This window comes from Drosophila serrata, unplaced genomic scaffold (assembly GCF_035046125.1).
Source record: "Drosophila serrata isolate PLE 108 unplaced genomic scaffold, ASM3504612v1 contig_240, whole genome shotgun sequence".
NCBI classification, from domain to species: Eukaryota; Metazoa; Arthropoda; class Insecta; order Diptera; family Drosophilidae; genus Drosophila; species Drosophila serrata.
The window spans coordinates 1,493,234-1,511,221 of NW_028257138.1; the positions used below are offsets into that span (position 1 = coordinate 1,493,234).

General features: G+C 39.0%; 2 protein-coding genes across 11 annotated transcripts in view; one reads left to right on the plus strand and one right to left on the minus strand.

Annotated features, from left to right (window-relative positions):
- The window catches only part of Fas3 (fasciclin 3), a 292,347-nt gene that overhangs the window by 9,437 nt on the left and 264,922 nt on the right, over positions 1 to 17,988 (plus strand). The window contains exon 1 of one of the 5 annotated variants that reach the window (XM_086830397.1): positions 209 to 224. The exons of the other annotated variants lie outside the window; for them this stretch is intronic. The gene's annotated coding sequence lies outside the window, so the exon portion shown is untranslated. Of the gene's footprint in view, positions 1 to 208; positions 225 to 17,988 lie in introns of those variants that run through there. 5 annotated transcript variants of the gene reach the window in all.
- LOC110178111 (uncharacterized) overlaps positions 231 to 17,988 on the minus strand; it is a 140,364-nt gene continuing 122,606 nt past the window's right edge. For 4 of the 6 annotated variants that reach the window (XM_020945125.2, XM_086830386.1, XM_086830388.1 and 1 more), the window contains 3 exons: positions 5,036 to 5,297; positions 3,920 to 3,995; positions 231 to 2,009 (listed from right to left, as the gene is read on the minus strand). In XM_020945125.2, coding sequence (XP_020800784.2) covers positions 1,781 to 2,009; positions 3,920 to 3,995; positions 5,036 to 5,297 — 567 coding nt within the window. In that variant the 3' untranslated portion in view covers positions 231 to 1,780. Of the gene's footprint in view, positions 3,996 to 5,035; positions 5,298 to 17,988 lie in introns of all 6 variants that reach the window. The other 2 variants (XR_015271102.1, XR_015271101.1) reach the window with 2 other exon arrangements.

Here is a 17,988-nt window from a genome sequence, read left to right on the forward strand (position 1 = left end):
AAAAGGTAGAGAACTTTGCTATAAACGAGCAAACGACCAAATCGGCTCTGACTGGGTTTCATACCCTAGCAAGTGTATTATTACTATAGTCAGGAGCTTGTAACGCTGAAGGAATCATTTCCGACCCTTTATATATATATTAGTATATATGTATATAGTTGAGTGTACGTGTGAAATACCAGTTACCTTTTGCGCATCCCGTACCATAATAATAAAATAAATCAGTAAACTTTTCTTTAATTGTTTTATATTTATCGCAATTTTTGTTTGCCATTTCAGTTTTTTTATTTGCTAATAATTTTACCATTTTTCAAGTTTTTAACTACAATTTGGTTTTACATATGCGTGTTTCTGTGTTTATGGCTTAGTTGAAAAAATAAACCAAAGATCAAATAAATACGGGGATATTAATGGAGGAGAATCGAGTTTCAGTGTATATATGTATGTATATGCATGTTGTGTATGTTGAATTTGGTTTAAATACTATAACTAGGCATATTTCGTATATGTATAAACATTACAGATATATTTATTTTCGCGGCCTTCTAGGTCTGACTAAGAACTAAGGGTGATTACCAACAAGTCTGCTTATTCTGATCCAGTACAATAATACGCTTGAATTGTTTGCTAGAAAACTATATAAATGAGAGCATAGGTAAAAATGCTATTTACAGATACAAAAATTGTACAAAAAACGTAACAATCGATTTTAATATGTATGTATATATAAATCTTTGTAGAGGATTATATGTTGTTCGTTTTCGGTTTAGAAAAATGTACAATTATTGAGTTTGTTTTGGGTCTTCGCTATAATTGGTTATCGTTCATGTATAATTGGTTTACTTAGGCTACAGACGCATTTGGCTAGAATTTTCTTTAGAAGGTACAGAGACAGAGCGATGTGGTTTTATGGGGAATATGTTGATAAATCGTGACTTCTATATGTGTTCATGTCTATAAATTAATACTATATTTATTGCATAGGGGTATATTTACAGATTACTGTGTGGCAGGCAGTGCCACGCGCACGCTTTGCTTACTGTCTAATTTAGTTGTTATTACGCTATGCATTCCGTCAGTTTTCTGTCGCCTTTAAACAGCTTAGAAATATCAACTAAGAATTTATTAAATTATTAACCTTCATCGATTGGTTCTCCTATGATTATTTTTTAATTTTAAGTGTATGCTTCCCCACTCGCAAATATTTGCATTGTTTTGAAATGCAAAAAAAAAACTAAGTACTCTTCACTAATTCAATATAATTTTTTGGTTTCTTTATTTAATACATACTTGATATGTAGTTTTCGTGTAAATTAGTGGAATATAATTCAAATGAAGAGGGGTACCAAATGAATTCTTGTTGGTCCAGTTTGGATGAGAGTTACAACAAAGTCTGGTTTACTATTTTCAGGGTATAAAAATGGTCATAGAAAGTTTTTTGTGGGCTTCGTGTGCTGTTTATAGTAAAGTTTCTAATTTTTTTTTGGTTTGTTTTTCTGGCAGTCTGTAGATTGTCACTAAAATGAAAAGAAATTCGTCTTCGGTTACCAAGGGGGAAAGGGGAGGAAATTACTTTGTCAGCCAAAGAATTGGGCTCTTAAAGATCCATATATATCTTACAATTACACGTACTTAAAGCTTATACAAATCTTAGCTTACTGGAAATTAGTTTTTAGAAAGTTGCTGTTTCATATAAGCCACTATACATCATATGAAGCGGGATTCATTCGATTTCTTGCATCTCTGGTACGACCTGGTGCTTAAGTCCGGTACTGATCAATTAGCTGGATGTGCAGTTGTAGGGGTCATCGGTGCGGAAATTCGGATGATCCTCGAAAGGCTTGACACCCGACGCCTTCTTGTCATCCCTCAGCTTTTCCACCTGCTGCATGACCCGGAGAAAATTGCCACCTGCCAGCTTTGTCAGTTCATCAATTGTCCAGCCACCGCCAAGGAGTTCGGCAAAGAGCGTCGGATACGACGAGACATCCTCCAGCCCCTTGGGGGTGCTAAGGAGCAAGATGAAGAGATCAATCAGTGTTATTCCGTTTTCTACCATGAAACATTTTCATAAAATGCACATAATTAAAAAAATTCTCACCACGCAAATTAAATCAATGTTAATTGCGTACTGAACTTAAAAAATAAATTGAATCGACAGAAACCTAAAGGCCGGGCCACTGGCAGAGACAAATACAAGAACTCGTGTGGGCAGGACATCATCCTGAGCAGAAAAACAAATAAATAATGAATATCATACACAAAGGGGAATAAATAATAAATAAACATTTTGCTGGCCTAACGCTCTCAAGTGCTCGGTAATCATATTTTATGAACAGACATTTCATACAAATAAATAATAATTTAGTTTTATATGCAGGCGTTTAGACCAAACACATTTAAATGGCACGAGCAAAAGCCGCCTGCGAATGTGTATATAATATATCGGAATATTACTGATGAAATAAATGAAGGCTTGAGCTTTAAAATATACATAATAGAGTTGAAAAATTTGGGAATAGCAGGAATGATAATAATATGTTGTGTGAATACGACAAAATATAAATGGGTAACCTAAAATAGTAACTTTTAAGTCGTTCCCTTACATGTCTCAGAAATAAGGGCAAAAACTTAAAATTAAATGCCCAATATACATATGTGTATGGTCAGCAGGCAGCGAACCTTTAAAATGGGAACTTATTTTTTTAAGCATTTCCCCTCTAACGGAATTAGGAACCAAACCCATTTGACATGTACTAATTTCATAGAATTTTAGATTATTTATTGTGTCATGTTGGTGTTTGTTTCGTATTCTGGTCCATAAATATTCATGTGTGTACACAATTTCAGTTTTCTTGTTTTTATTACCGCCGTCAGGCCTCCCAAGAGCAGTTTGTTGTTGTCAATTTTTGTGGTCTCCGCCAAAAACAAATTGTGAAGTTCATTTCAGTGGAAATTGATTTACATGGACACTTTTTTGTTGTTCTTTTATGCAATATGAAATGCCGTGTACTCGAAAATATTTAATTAAAAAACAGTGCGAGCCCCAAAAGGGGCACACGCACAAGTGGGTTTATCCACAATTTTTGCTTCACATTTTGTTTGTTTGCCCGTTCGGGCTTCCCTTCCTCCGATGGTGCAATGAAATGGAAATCTATGCAAATGCATTTTCCACCAGCATCACGGGAATAATTACAAGCGATAATGAAGACGAATGACGCTGATGGTCCTGATGATGATAAGGCTGATGAAAGAGGACCTCAAACTAGAACACTCAGCCAATGGGGCCGCTCATTGAGGTAATGCACATATTTTGGATGCAGCAATGGGCCACGTGCTTCAATTATTTTTGAGGAAAACTCGAATATTTTAATGGGGAGTGGTTGAAAAGCTTTAAATACTGAATATATAAGGAATATAAATGAAAACCTAAAGGAAATTACATTTACACTCTTTCTTATTACATTCTCTTAATTCGCATCCGATAAAGAGTATAAACTCGATATAATTTGAGATCCTTGTGCTCGTAGGTCTGAAAGCTTCAGATTTTCATAAGTTTTCCATCACAATGACTGGATAATCTTTTATTGTTTTTCCCTGATGAGAGCTCCTTAAATTATCTTAAAAATCTCATAAACAGACTGCACAAGTTTGGGGGAAAACGGGCCGCTCGGAAAAAGTAAAACGAACAAAAGTGGCCGTAATGAGCGGTAAAATAACGGTCTATCTACTTCCATCGCCGTACCGCTGGCAATATGCCAATGTTAAGACCTCGGCCTTAAATATAATCAATTAATATCTGAAAAAGTGAAGAGAAAAAAGAATGGCAAGCACCTGGAGGACTATACGGATACGTACAGTTCGAGGCGAAAGGGAAGAGGAAATGTGAATTTAAGTGAAATAAATGACTTTTACTTACTAATTAATGCCATCGTAGCCGGCGCCCAGTCCAACGTGATCGATGCCGGCGACTCGCTTAATGTGATTAATATGCGCTGTATCCCAGAGTGAATAAGTTTTTTGTTGTTTTTTTTTCGGTGTGAAGGATATCGGTTGGCAGTAGGACGGCGGATTGGCAGGGTTACCGAGTTCATTAAGGGCCATTGTTGGTGGTCCGCCACGCCATTGTTGTCGTATTTGCCATCATAAGTCAGCCGTTATTAAAATTTTGTGCCAATTTGAGATGTGTCCACGGCAGCCAAAAAAAGTGACAAAGACATAAAAGGAGAGAAAAGAGGGAACATTAGGGGATTATCTTACACTACAAGCAGTGGCAGAAAAAGTTATACATTACTTTAAAAAAAAAAAACGAAAGAGTTAAATTAATATTAATTTTATTTGATTCAAGACAGGAAACTAATTTCGAGAAGTTTATATACCCTTGCAATCGAATTATAGAATCGTATCGGAAATATATCATAACTAAGCTTGAAACATTCTCATTTTAATCAATATTTATAGATTTCTTTATTTAATTTATTTTTTCCATATTTAATTTTCATAGAATAAAAAAAGTTGTTGCAATATTAAAATACATATTATTATTTTAAACAAATATATTCTTTATATAATTTATTTCCCTCGATATGTTTTCCAACGTAATTTTTTTATCTGTTAAAGTCGAAAAGAAGTGGGGGAAAGTCTGAGGTGACTCGAAGGGATGAGAAGAAAATACAGGAAGTGATTGCGAGACCCATTTTGATGGCGCGTCAAAGACAATGCCAGAAAAATTAGAATAGGATCAGAAGCATTGGTCCTAGGAGGACAAAAGGGAGTGAAAGGGAGGAGGAGTTAATGAAGCAACTAAAACAATAGCCTGACAATCAGGGGAGCCTCTCAACAAAAAGCAACCGCGACCCAGTCAGTGGCTTTGATTGATTTCGGATGGAAGGGATATTTTTAAATTTATTTGCTAGCATACTTTTATGAGTTTCACAGATTTATTTAAATCTGTATAGAAAATGAATACATTTTTAAAAATACAACCTAAAAGGATAAATTCATTGGTAATTGGCAAACTTTCCCAACTACTTACCGACTGCATCGTGCACGGTGGAGTTGTCGCTGCAGGAGAGAAACTTCGAATAGAAGTTGACCATGACCAGGCCGCCGTTCTTGGCCAGGGCCTGCAGGATGTCGTCCTGGACATTGCGGCTCGTGTTGCATAGCTCGTAGGCTGAGGAGTGCGAGAATATCACAGGGGCCTCGCTCACCTCAAGGGCGTCCCGCATCGTTCCCTTGGAGACGTGCGACAGGTCGACCATCATCCCCAGACGATTCATTTCGCGGATGATTGTCTGCCAGGAGGGGGGATTAATCGGGAGGTGTGCATTAGTTACTTAGTTACTGATTAGTGTGCCGCTACTTTTACTATATGTGAGTGCTTACGCTATGGCTTTTCGCTTCGGCAGCTGGAAGGAAATGAAATGCCGACGGATATAAAACCCTAAGCCGCATGTCATAAAACATAAGTAATGACCACGACGACGAAGCCAAAGGACATCTGACTGCGAGCGATTTCCATTATGCATGGGATTTTATTTAACCTTTGACTACGCCGCTTGGCCTCTTCTTAACCCTCTGCCCCCGCTTTCGGGGAGTAAATTGATATTGCCGCTGCTTGTCTGTGTGTAATTTGTATTTATGCGCGGATTTATGGGGATTCATTGGGGCGAATCTATGTGTGTGGGTATGTTGAGGGTCTTACATAATTACTAATCTGATGCAAGTTTCCCCCCCTTCCCCCACAGCCCCCACCGCAAGCAGTCCCACAAGTTATGTGGACAAAATATATTACACTGTTAGACTCTAAATCAGGGAACCGCGATTAAACATTTCAATGGAGAAGTAATCGCTACATGCCACGTTTTTGTAGCTCCTTTATCAGGGACATGGACTTAAATCTAGGTTTATAAGAGAGTACAGTGCAAGGAAAAATAATCAGTTTTTCGTTTTGAGAAATTTGAGAAAACGCAAAGCTATGTGGAGAACTTGGATTTATAATTATGTGATAGCATTTGTTGAATTTCTAAACGAAATAATAATACACAAATAAATTTTAAACCTTATTTTTTTTTAATTTTAAATGTGAAGCGTTTTGTAATTTGTCTGCCATTCCTTTATCGTAGATTTTGCGATGTTTACTAAAGCCTGGGGATAAAGAAAACCCCACATTGAAAATTCCTTCCCTTTCCCCACTGCTCCTTAATTTCCAGACAGATTTACAGTGTATTTTATACCCGATGCCGTCTGGCAGATAATTTTTAATTGCAGGCACACATATATATATTTATTTACATATGTATATGTACGAATAAGGGCCGAGCTTCAAATATATAAATATGTATATAAATGTGCGCGTAAATATATATATGTATATTGAATATATAACAACCATACAGTCCATGTCAATTGAAGCCGCTTGGCATTTTGTTGTTTCTCAAATTAACCAGCAATTTGTTGTGTGTGTGTGTGTGTTTGGGTGTTGTTGTGTACTTAATGGGCGTGGCATTAAGGGCGTACACAAACATACACAGATACGCCGCCGAACTAATTGCAACTGTGCGAGGGTGGGTGTGGGTGGTGGTGTGGGTGTGTATAGGAAAATGTGTATTAAATGCTTATTGTCGCTTAATTACGTATACAAAATGGCAAATAGAAAAGGGATAAAGGGGCGGCGGAAGGCGTTCCCGATCGGCATTAAATCTTAATTAACGGTGCATTGGTACAAATTGGTTTCATGCCCTTGTCCGCGAGTGTGTGCAGTAAATTAAAATTACCAAATTATTTAGTGATTAATTACTTAGCCCAGGGAAGCAAATTTGCCAGCCAAAATATTTACCAATGTATATACCCACGACAATCACGTATTTATTGATATTTATTGGTGCTTATTTTGCATTTATGGAATGAATATATATAATTATAATCAATTCAGTTCGAAAGCGTTTTATTTCCTCTTCCGCGTTCAGGTTCAGGTTTCGTTGTTGTCCGTCCGAGGGGGAAAACTCGGCTTTTCAGTGTTTGTCGCACGAAATGATAGCTAAAAGCACTCGCTACACAACTTTAATTTTGGCAAATGTGAAGAATTCAAATTTTAATATTTTTGTGCAAATATTTTTACTTTCTTTACTTTTATTAGCCGACTTTTAGCCTGGGGCGTCGGCGGAGACGTCATGTATTTAAATGGGAATTCGAACAAAGCTCCTGGCGGACTCGGACATTTCAACAATGACACCGTGAGGCCATTTTCTTTCCGTCAAAAAAGGACTGGGGAAATTGCATAAAAAAATGTGCAGGAACTTTTCCCATTTGTTCATTAATGTCAGAAGCGGGAGAGCGGAGCTTCCGGCATAGTAATTTAACGTTTTCCGACAGGCTTTGTCAAGTGTCTGATAAATTGGCTGCGAAAATCCTTTATTTCCCTCTCTTGGCTCTCAATTGTTTTTAATTTTCTATCAACTGATTTTAAATGATTTAAGAGGCATTTGTTGTGTTAATTAGCACTGAGCACTCCATTCCTGTTTCTAACTCATTCAGTACATCGAAATTATCCAAGTTGAACCACGATTTCAGAAAATATTTATAGTGCAATTTTCGGTTCGGGGAAACATAAAAATTGCATGCACGTGGCACAGAGATTTTGTCTAAAACAGAGCAGTGGCAATTAGTTTAAGCCAAATAGCAAGAGCCGCATTTAAATTGAATTCGGAAATTAATTTAAAATTTGTTCTCAGAGGGGAAAGGCATGGCGAGAAGCTCGGAAACAATGGCAAGGGAAACTCTGCTCAGAATAATCGCTGTAAAGTGTAAATAAATAAACTCCACACGGAATATAAAATCCCAGCAAGTTTGTAGCTATAGCCTTTTTTTACATGAGAGGGCACACAGTGCAAAAACTCATTAAAACTTTTAAATTGAAATAAAATAAAATGCATATCGCATAACTCATGTGAATAAATATGGCAGTGCACAAGCAATTGTCCGTTTTTGTATTAAGATTGGGAAAAAGTATAAAGATGGATTCAATTTTAACTGAACTTAAACATCACAAATAATTTTAAGGGAAATATAGGGAAGGTTATTTCTCTTGGAAATAGATTTCAATTTACTCATAATACAAAATATTCATTTAAACGTGGTAACTATAATTTTATTAAGAACATGTTAAACAAATAAATTGATTAATCCCAGATATTAATTGTTCCATTTAAATTTATATCACCCTTAGAGAATTGCTCTCATGTGTAGTTCCCCTTTCATAATGCAGAGAATGGTGATTGTCCTGACCCAGTTATCAATTATCAATTACCGCTTATGCATGGCAAACAGAAGAAAATTTCCAATTTGTAATTCCATTAGCCCGGGACCCATAACATTTGATTTATATGTGTATGTATGTATGTATGCATGTGCCCTTGTGTCCTTTATCGGGATGCGTAAATGTGTGTGCGAATGCATTTAGGGCTAACCGAGGCGAGGTTAGGGAAACCGCCGTCGTCTTGGGCCCTGCTCTCCGGCTCTCGGTTGTTTAAATATTTGAAAATCCATTAAGCATATTGACAATGCCGATGTGTCTGTCTGTGTTTCGTATTTGGGATGGGTCTGGCCTGCTCTGTGTGTGTGTGTGTGTGTGTGGGGAAGGACAGTCTGCATCCCGGGTTCTTATTTAAATATGGCCGCCGTGGGGCTTTCCTTCTTTCGCGTTCCGCGATTTCGTTTTCCCTTTTCGATTTTTTTTTCTCCTTTGATTTTGCCCCTGCTGAATGGATCATTAGTGCAGCTAATGGCGCAGACATTAAATGGCGCGGCCACGCCTACAATTTGAATTTGAATATGAATTGAAAAGGGCACGGGAATGTGCACTGCGCGATAAAATGGCAATCAAGTTCAAAATTGCTTTAAAAATGCATAAGAAAATATTCCTACATCGCTATTTTTTTTTCTGATATGCGGGAAATGAATGTGTATTAAGAATCTTCGAGTATTATAAAAAGTCAAACCAATTATATAATAGTTTCAAATTACTATGCATGTTTGAACCCTGGATTTTCTCAGTGCTTAGGCTGAGTGTTGGGGAAGTCGAGAACGGGAAACGGAGGCTGTGTCTGAGGGGCTTTACCACAAACAGACGCCGCTGGCTTTTCCGTCCACGCGATTGGAGTCGAATGAAGGCGGCGCCAGGACCAAGACATAAAACGGATTTATTAGGTCATTGCTGGTTGTGGCTTCCAGGGCTTGTGTGTGCTTGTGTGTGTGGAGGGTCTGGAAAAGCGGAAGGAAGGGAAAGCCCTTTTTGGGGCGTGGAGCCTCATTATTTTGGCTAATAATTTTTGCAAAATGCCAAACAACTTTTTGTGCTGACACTGAACTTGTTATTTCCAAATTGAAAAAAAAAGAAAAACAAAAACAAAATACATTAGCGACCATTGATGTATGAAAATGGCCTCTACAACAAGCTAAGGACAATTTATTAGAAACAATTTTCTTTAAAATGTATTTTGAATAATTCGCTTATTTGTTATCAAGATCAGTTTCATTCCTATGAAAATAGGTCAGAGTTTTAAAGATTTTCTTATGATTTGTTTAGTGTTACTTAAAGTATTTAAGATTATTTTGTAGCTGGTTCCAAATCAGTAAAATAATCAGCAGAATCGCCTCTCATCTGCTTCATCCTTATCATCCTGATAATCTCTGATTCCCGCGGGTACCTTGCCCGGTATGATTACCAATCAAACGTCAAACTGCAGCGAAGCAAACTATTTACCGAGAGCTCAATTGCAGGGCATACAGTCTGGCTCGCTTCGGGATACTTAAGCACTGCTCATAAGCTGCTATCGTGCTGAGGGGATATCTCCACCTTCAACTCTGGCTTCCAACAATCCACGGTTTTCACGTCTTAGCTGAAAAATTCCCCCGTATTTGCTGGCCTGTCTCCCTATCCCTCTGTCTGTCTTTCTGGGTCTATAATTGAGGCGCTTACTTAGGGGCAGAAAAGCGCGGAAAAATGGCGGGGAATGAAAGAGGTAGCTGGCTGGCAATCAAAGAGCGTGGAAAGCGTGCAAACTGCAACTGAAATAACAGCCGAGGGGCACAAGGTGCAGACAGCTGTGGGAACATCGCTGGGAACTGGCAAAGATAAGCAAGGAAATTGAGATATAGGAGATGCGATGGGCCAACGCAAACAGCGAGCGTCGGGCGCCGAGAGCCGAGCAGCGGAGAAGCGTAATGAAAATGTGAAAGTTGCAATAAATTGCTTGGCAACCGAGGTAGAAATTAATTGGATAAATATTTCAGCAATGCCACAAGCATTTCCAACTAAAGCGGGGCAAGTTAATTACGACTGTGTAGCAACGTATTAAAATAAGGTTTCCCTCTCAGATTCACTTTAAAATCAATAGAGCTAAGCTCAAAAATTAAACAACTAAGTAAGGGGAAAGTTAGATATTAAAATTTAGAGAAACTTGTTTACCGATTTAATCAAACAAATATTAGTTTAAAAAAAAAATTGACTTGCACTTGTTATAAAATATTAAACTTGTTGTTTTGCCAAACTCGGCTTTTATACCCTTACACATTTCAGTCCGGTTCTATTCCGCATATATCCACCAAGTGGAAAATACCGAATTTGCATTGCAAATTTGATAAGCATGTTACTATATCCACTCTCTTGCAGACATGAGAAAAAAAGGAAAACTCTTCATACGCCTGGTTGGTCTTTGCAGTGGAAATTTCCCACTTTTCCGACTGTCTGACCTTCTGTGTGAGAGCTCCGACATTAAAAAGCCAAAGTAGAAGCTCCAAAAAGGCAGACTTCATTCCGCAAAACGAATCTGTCAACATTTCTCTGCGACATTGCGCATACGACGCGTTGAACACACGTGCCGCACGTTATTTAATGCATTTTTCAACTAACATTGACTTCGATTAGCTTGCTAAAAAATTCATTAAAAACTTTTAGCTGCCAAGCCAGCGGCAACGGCGTCCAACTAGCAGCAGCACACTCTGGCAGTCAAGCTGAATATTTTATAAACTGTCGTTAGTGAAAACCCCGTGCACCTTCCTCGCTTTTCCGAGCAGAGCAGAGCACACAATTTGTAGCAAGCAAGCAAAAATCGAGCAAAGGAAAATCAAGAAACGGCTAGATAAACGTGCTGCGAGGAAAAAATCCAGGAGCTGCTGTTGGCCAAGATTGAGACTGGGAAATGAATGCTCCTGTTGATGGCGACGTCTGAACCCGCAGGGAAAACGGTACCAGGGGTTGGAGCAGGGATGTAGGTAGGAGCTAAAGGATCGGGACGAGAAACTGGAGCTGCAACTAATAGACAGCGACGTGGCTGTGTTTGGGCTCCCGGCCCCAAGATGGATGACAAAATGTTTGGCCAAAGTATTTACAGGCAGAGGGACGGAGTTGCAGGTCGGGCGACAGCTCGGGAGGTCGTCGGGAGTTGAGAGGTCAGCCGGTTGCACTTGTCAGGTGCAAACGTGGGTCCGCTTAGAAAATTGCCAATGTGGAAATCAATTTCATCAATTTTCCCCAGCTAGGCTCCTTGCAAAGAAACTAGCTCTTCGTTGTGGGCAAAACATATAACCTCACTTCCCCATCCCTGTTAAATGGCATTAAATTGCATCGTCTGATCCCTGAAGTTTTGAATGGATTATGTAACTGGAACTTAAATGAAAACCAAAGACGATTTATGTGTACGATTACTGAAATGGAAGCTGGAATTGGGCGTTTTGAGGGTGACCAAAATAATTGTTATCCAATCGGAATGAGTATTAATCGATGTGGAAGAAACAAAATAAACTCCAGTCGATTTAGGATATTATTAGTTCGGGGAACTTGATGCTGCGTACAAAGTATTGTTATAATTTTTATGAATATAGTAATTTTATCTTTGGGAAACACTGCTCACGTATTTCCTTACTATTTTTTTCCTCGGGGAAATTGTCACAGTTTGGCCATTTGATTCGTCTCTAGGGTACTTCCTGGCACCATACTTAATCATTTCGACCTGAAAGGCGGATGCCTTCCAGCAAGCCCCAGAGATTCCGCGCTGCTTTTGGCAGCTGATTGAAAATGAGGAAATTGCTAAATGGATTTCGGCTTCGGCCTAGGCCCCCTTTCGTTTTTTGGGCGCACTTCAAAGGGCCCGGGGCTCACAAATCTTTTCGAGCAGACTGAAATTGTGTCTTAAGCTCGACTCAACATGCATTAGCAACACGCTAGGTCCTCGGAGTGTTAACAGCGGCCCAGGGACCGGGGATCGGGGATGAGGCTGTGTAGGGTTAAAGGGCCGCAACTGGGGGGCGAAGGATGCGCCGGGTTCTCGGGGCCAAAGGTTCCAAACAAAAGCAGCTTTTGCAGTTGTTGTCTCTGTTGAATTCAGAAGCAAGAAAAAATAAAAAACCAGCCAGGTGAAAGAGGCCGGTGAAAGAACGGAGAAAGGAAGACAAAGCCGTTACACATGTGTCAAGGTAATAACGACGCCTGAGCCTTAGCCAGGGAACCGTCGAGGGAGGGGATATTACCCATCCTTTCGGACTATTCCCATAGCCATCATTACCATCAAGGTCAGGATAATAGCATTACTTTCTAACATACTGCCTTACATATCTAAATGATTTATATTATTTAAGGGCTTATCTATTATATATGTATGTACATCAACTCAGGAACTATTTTTCAATTTAAAGCAAATCTGGATAGTATTTTAAGGGGATGTGCTACTGTACAGGCAATTGGCAGAAACAAAAAACGTTGTATTATCATTTTTTAAAATACTCATCATTTTGATACATATTTTTGCGACCACAGCTGTCCTATTGCCACATTTGTCCGTCGACAGGTGTGCACAATTTCCAGTTGAATCTCGGCCAGCTTTGGAATTGCCGGATTGGGCTGCAAGCGACCGAGTGAGTGGTCTGAAATGGGGATAGTAGTTTGGGAGAGACACACCTAAGCCCAAGCTGCCCATTCCCGGACTGTGACATTTTCAGCTCACTCCTACGTGCCCAGACAATGGCAGAAGGGTCAACACTATTTCGGGACCTGCCCCTCCTCGTACACCTTTTGCGGAGGGAATGTCCTTTTGCCCCAGCACTCCCAGACTCGCTCAGATTTGAGCTTTACTTTCAGCGCATGTTATTGGCCAGACAGAAGCTGTGTAAATAGCATTTAAATCCCAGGGAAAATCCAGCTCTCGCCTTCTGGTTGGTGTTTTGTTGTCGGCTAAGTCGCTGCCTTTGGCTTGTTGAAAACGTCCGAGCCAGGGAGCACAAAAAACGTGTTTGTGGGCCGCAAATGGAAATAATTTGAAATTGAAGTAGGTTCGACAGATTACAGCAGCAACTTGGCTAGCAGAATAATTTGCAAAGTTATTCTCCAAAGGTTGCACACGAATATATCAATATATATTGTTGCTTAGAGTAGTTTGCTCTACTATTCCGACCAGTAAGTACTGGAAATTTGTAACAAAATGCTCTGTCCATTATGCAACAATTTGCATTTAGGCCTACCTGCAATGGGCAAACAATTAAAGCCACACAAGGGACAACGAACGGGCCGGTGAAATGCGAGAAACATTTTTAATTGAATATTTGTTCATTTGACACGGCCAGCCGACCGCAGTCCAGTCCTGTCCGGTCCGAATATCAATTTAAGCCACCCGAAAATAAAAAGAAGCAACGTAAAGGAAATTGCAACGATACATTCCGGCAAAAATAAATGCAAAGCCGAATTTTCTTTGGGGAGCGCACAGGGCACACAGTTTATTGATTGTGCATTTAAATATTTTATTGCATTCTCCGAAAAAGCCGCAAACTAAGTTGCAAATAGATGTCCAAATATTTTACCATAGTTTATGGCATTCTTGCCGTCCCATTTTCTTTTCCCTTCCCATTACCACTTCCAATTCCATCCCAGCACTTTGCATGTGCCTTAGTGTTTTTAGTGGACACTGCCAAAGTTTTGAAGCCATCATGGTTTAATTAAAATTCCTGTATTCACCTGGCATCCCCTATGTACTGGGACAAAACGGTTTTGTCAGCTACCTGCAACTCTTTCGTTCTATTTGCCAAAGTAATCAAATTATGCTGCATGCTAAATTCTAGAAATTGCTTTCATTGTGCTGCCCAAATTCTTTTTAAAAAAGATAAAATGCGGATGCAAGAACACAAGACGGAAGGAGACACCTGCAGCAGCAACGAAAATCTTTCAGTGAAAAATTTCAATAATGCTAAAAGTTTTCGGCGGTTGTGCTGCCGAGATTACGTATACAACGTGTGGGCCAAATGGAAAATTAGAGCTGCTAAAAGTAAAGGATGAAGCATCAATTTGTAATGTAAAATGAACTTGAATACATATCACAGACCAATTAGTTATACAATTTCAAACATCTCCTGCGAACTCACATTATACTAGCTGTGAGATCTTATTGCTTTCTTATAAATAAACAAAAATTCAACTGACAAATACGAAGAGTGACAGACATAAACCCACTTTTTTATTCCACCCCAAGGAAATTCAATATTTTAAACCATTTCGTCTGTACTCTCTGTTTATCTGCGAACGAGCTCATTATTTCAGTGCCCAAAAATAAGCGGCAAGATCTAATGGCGTATACATAATATTTAACCTTTCGCTGGAGTGAACCCTCTAAGCGGCCGCAAAAATGCTTTCTGTGACGCCGGTGGTTGGCGACCTTTAAGGCGGGCGTGGCACATCCTGCGCCACCGCCAACGTCCCCTTAGCCAGCTCTGCAATTAATTAATGCTCATTAGTGGCGCCAAACAAAGTCCCTGGCACACACGCACACCCACTCGCACACACACGACCAGACAAAAGGGGCGACGCATAAAATTTGATAAGCATTTAAGCATGTAACTCTGCACTTCCGGTTCCTAGGGACAGACAGACAGACAGACAGACGTAAGAAACAGTCAACTAATGCACAGGCTGCAATGATTTATTATTAGGTAGCTAAATTATTCACGCGCCCGGTTTTTGGGGAAAAGGGAAGTGGGGAAATGGGTAATGCCGTGGGTGGCGGAGCAGTAGGCGCAAATAAAGATTAATGATGGCGTTGCTGAATTTTTGCACGCCCTGGCCAACCTGTCAGCTCCGTCTATTTAACTGTCTAACCGAATCTGTAGCCCCTCACTCGAGCTTTTCCTAACACACAGGCAAAAAGTATCACAAGGTATATATAGTACTTATACTTTTGCAGGTTATTATAATTTTATTCAGAAGCTTGCAACGCCTCAATAGAGTCATTTCCGACCCTATATTCTTGATTTGCATCAAAAGCAGAGTCGTTTTAGCCATCTCATGCAATTTCAACATAGTTAACATTTAAAAAAAATGTCAAAATTTGTAAATTGTAAATTTTTAATTAAAATTAAAATTAATTTTAATAAGTTAAGAATTAAGAAAGGAAGATGTACTGCAAATTGGTAAAAAGTCTTGGGCAAAGAAATATTAAAGTCTGAATTTAAGAAATTAGAACCAGAAAATGGTTCTAGAAATATTAAATAGTGTAGTAAATTTGTAGTACTTTTCGTAAATTTCTGATGATTCCCGAGTGTACGATCCCCCCTATCCCGCAATTCCCTCCCCCATAACTCTGTTGTTTTTGAACGCTCCTTGTGCAGATTTCCACATCCATCGCGGAACATATTACATTATATACAAGGCAGCCTCGTCATCATTCGCATCGTAATTCAGTTGTGCGTGAAATTTATGCATGCGTATATATATATTTTTTCATATACGTAGGTGTATACGTGGAGTTTTTCCATCTGGTTTTTCACAGTTGGTTTTTGATCCGCGATATGTTTCATTTACATATTTCCCACAAACCCTTATTCCCCCTCACTGCCGTTTCACCTTTGACGTTTTTAGCTGCGGTTGGTAATTCATATTAGAGGCAAAGAAGGTAACTAGCTCACCTTTTATTTTTATTTTTACTAAACGCTTATTTAAATCGTTTACAAGGAATATTATTCCATAAAAATGGTCAAAAACGTACGTTGAAATTAAACAAAATTTGAAGTATGATACAACTTGTATAAACTTGTATAAGCACACCCAAAAAGATTTAAAAGAGAGCTTCAAATTCGTATTTTTAATATGCACAATATGTTATAAGGATGGAAGTGATAAACATTTCAGCTATTTGCTAAATTCTCACATTAAATGTGTTGCACATGTTTTCCCAGATAGTTTACCTTTTCCTTTGCGCAACAAGAAAACATTTCCTCTTTGGGAATTACCTTCCTGCGTCTATATTCCATTAACTTGCTAACCAAAACACTATTTCCTTCATCTCTCATTTTGGTCTAATAAGTTCTTGAATTTTGAGTTACCAACCATGGCCAAGAAATACTTCAAACATGATGATAGCTCCCCTTTGCACCGAATAATAACAAACAATAAGGGGGCAACAATGACTCATTTTCTATGCCAATGGGCAAATATACATATGTATATACTTAATACAATCTGGGCTTATTAATTGTGTGGCATGAAGTCCCATGTTAGGCATCGAACCTCCGATTTGATTTGATTTTATTTGATTTACATGACTCGGAACCAGGCTTGCCCTCTGTTTAGTAATCAGTGCTGAACTGACTACAAATACAATAATTTTCAATTAAATTCGAAAAGTGTTTTCCCACATATGTCTGTACGTATGTATGTATCGACGTGGCCAGAAAGAGCAGCAATAACAATAAGTGACTGAGTGAGCCTGCCATGCTGGCAATTTAGGACACAACTCCGGTTTCTGACAGCAGCTGCCTCTGTGTCCTTGTCCTGGCATGAGCTCTGTAATTTTAATTAAGTGGGCGAATCTCTGGGATCGTCCAGCTCCTTGCTTTCTGGCTAAAATATTCATGTAGCTGGCCAACTGGCTGATGAAGATGGATGGCTGAAGCTGACTCCGAGGCTGGCCAAGCCAGCCAGTCAGGATTTGTGGGCAGTGTGATAAGTGGAGATTTCGCCAGTGAATCTCAGCTTAAAAATTAAGTTTACACGGCAGCCACTTAAATTCGTTATCGTGATCAGTAAAAAACCCCTCTTTTTTTATTAACGTTGCATAAAACATCGGTCTTTCGTTGATCGTGAAGTAGTTCACCATATAGACTTCAAAGTTCAAATTATTTCCCGTGCCCTCCAAAAAAGTTCGAGTTGAATTTAATTAAAAAGTCTATGAAGCACTTCGTCTCCTGACACCAAACAAAGAATCTTTTGTCCCGCAGTTAATTTTCTAGCGCCGAGGTACAAATTTCCAGATGCATTTCAACAAACTGCAGCAGCAACTGCTTTTGTTGTGCCGCTCACATAATGAGCTTCCGCTGCTCGGTTGTTAAACAAATTTTGAAAGGCTTTTTGTGCCTTCTGGGGGGCAGAGTCCAACCCAGCCCATATGAGACACATTTGATATGCAGCGAACTCGGCACCCAGTCCTCGCCGCTGCTTATATTTTGTTTGGCTCTTGTTCATTATGTATTTAATTACGCTTTTGTGCATTTAACAACAACCAACCACACGCACACACTAAGCCGCAAAAAAGTTTCGAATGCGAGTAGTTGTGCTGGGAAAAGTTTACCTGCCACGCCCCACATCCGCTCGTCAAATGCTCCGGCGACACACGCCCTCCACAAAAAACTCCCTTTGTCTACCTAAATGTCATTAACAATTTTTGTAACGCCACGGACAACTTGAAAACTTTATGTGTAGAATAATCAAATTATAATTTTATATTTAATTAAATAATTTGTTGAAGCTTAGTGTGCGAAGGGAGAGAGACCGCCGGCAGGCAGTTGTAAATAGGATAACTAAAAGGAGATACTGGAAATCCCTTCAAGTTGGGTTTATTTTATATTTCTTTTAAAGTGAAATTGTTAAAAAATATTTCAAATATTTGACATTAACTTATATCTCTGGTTACGAATTAACTTAGCTTGATGTCAGATCAAAAATTGTTA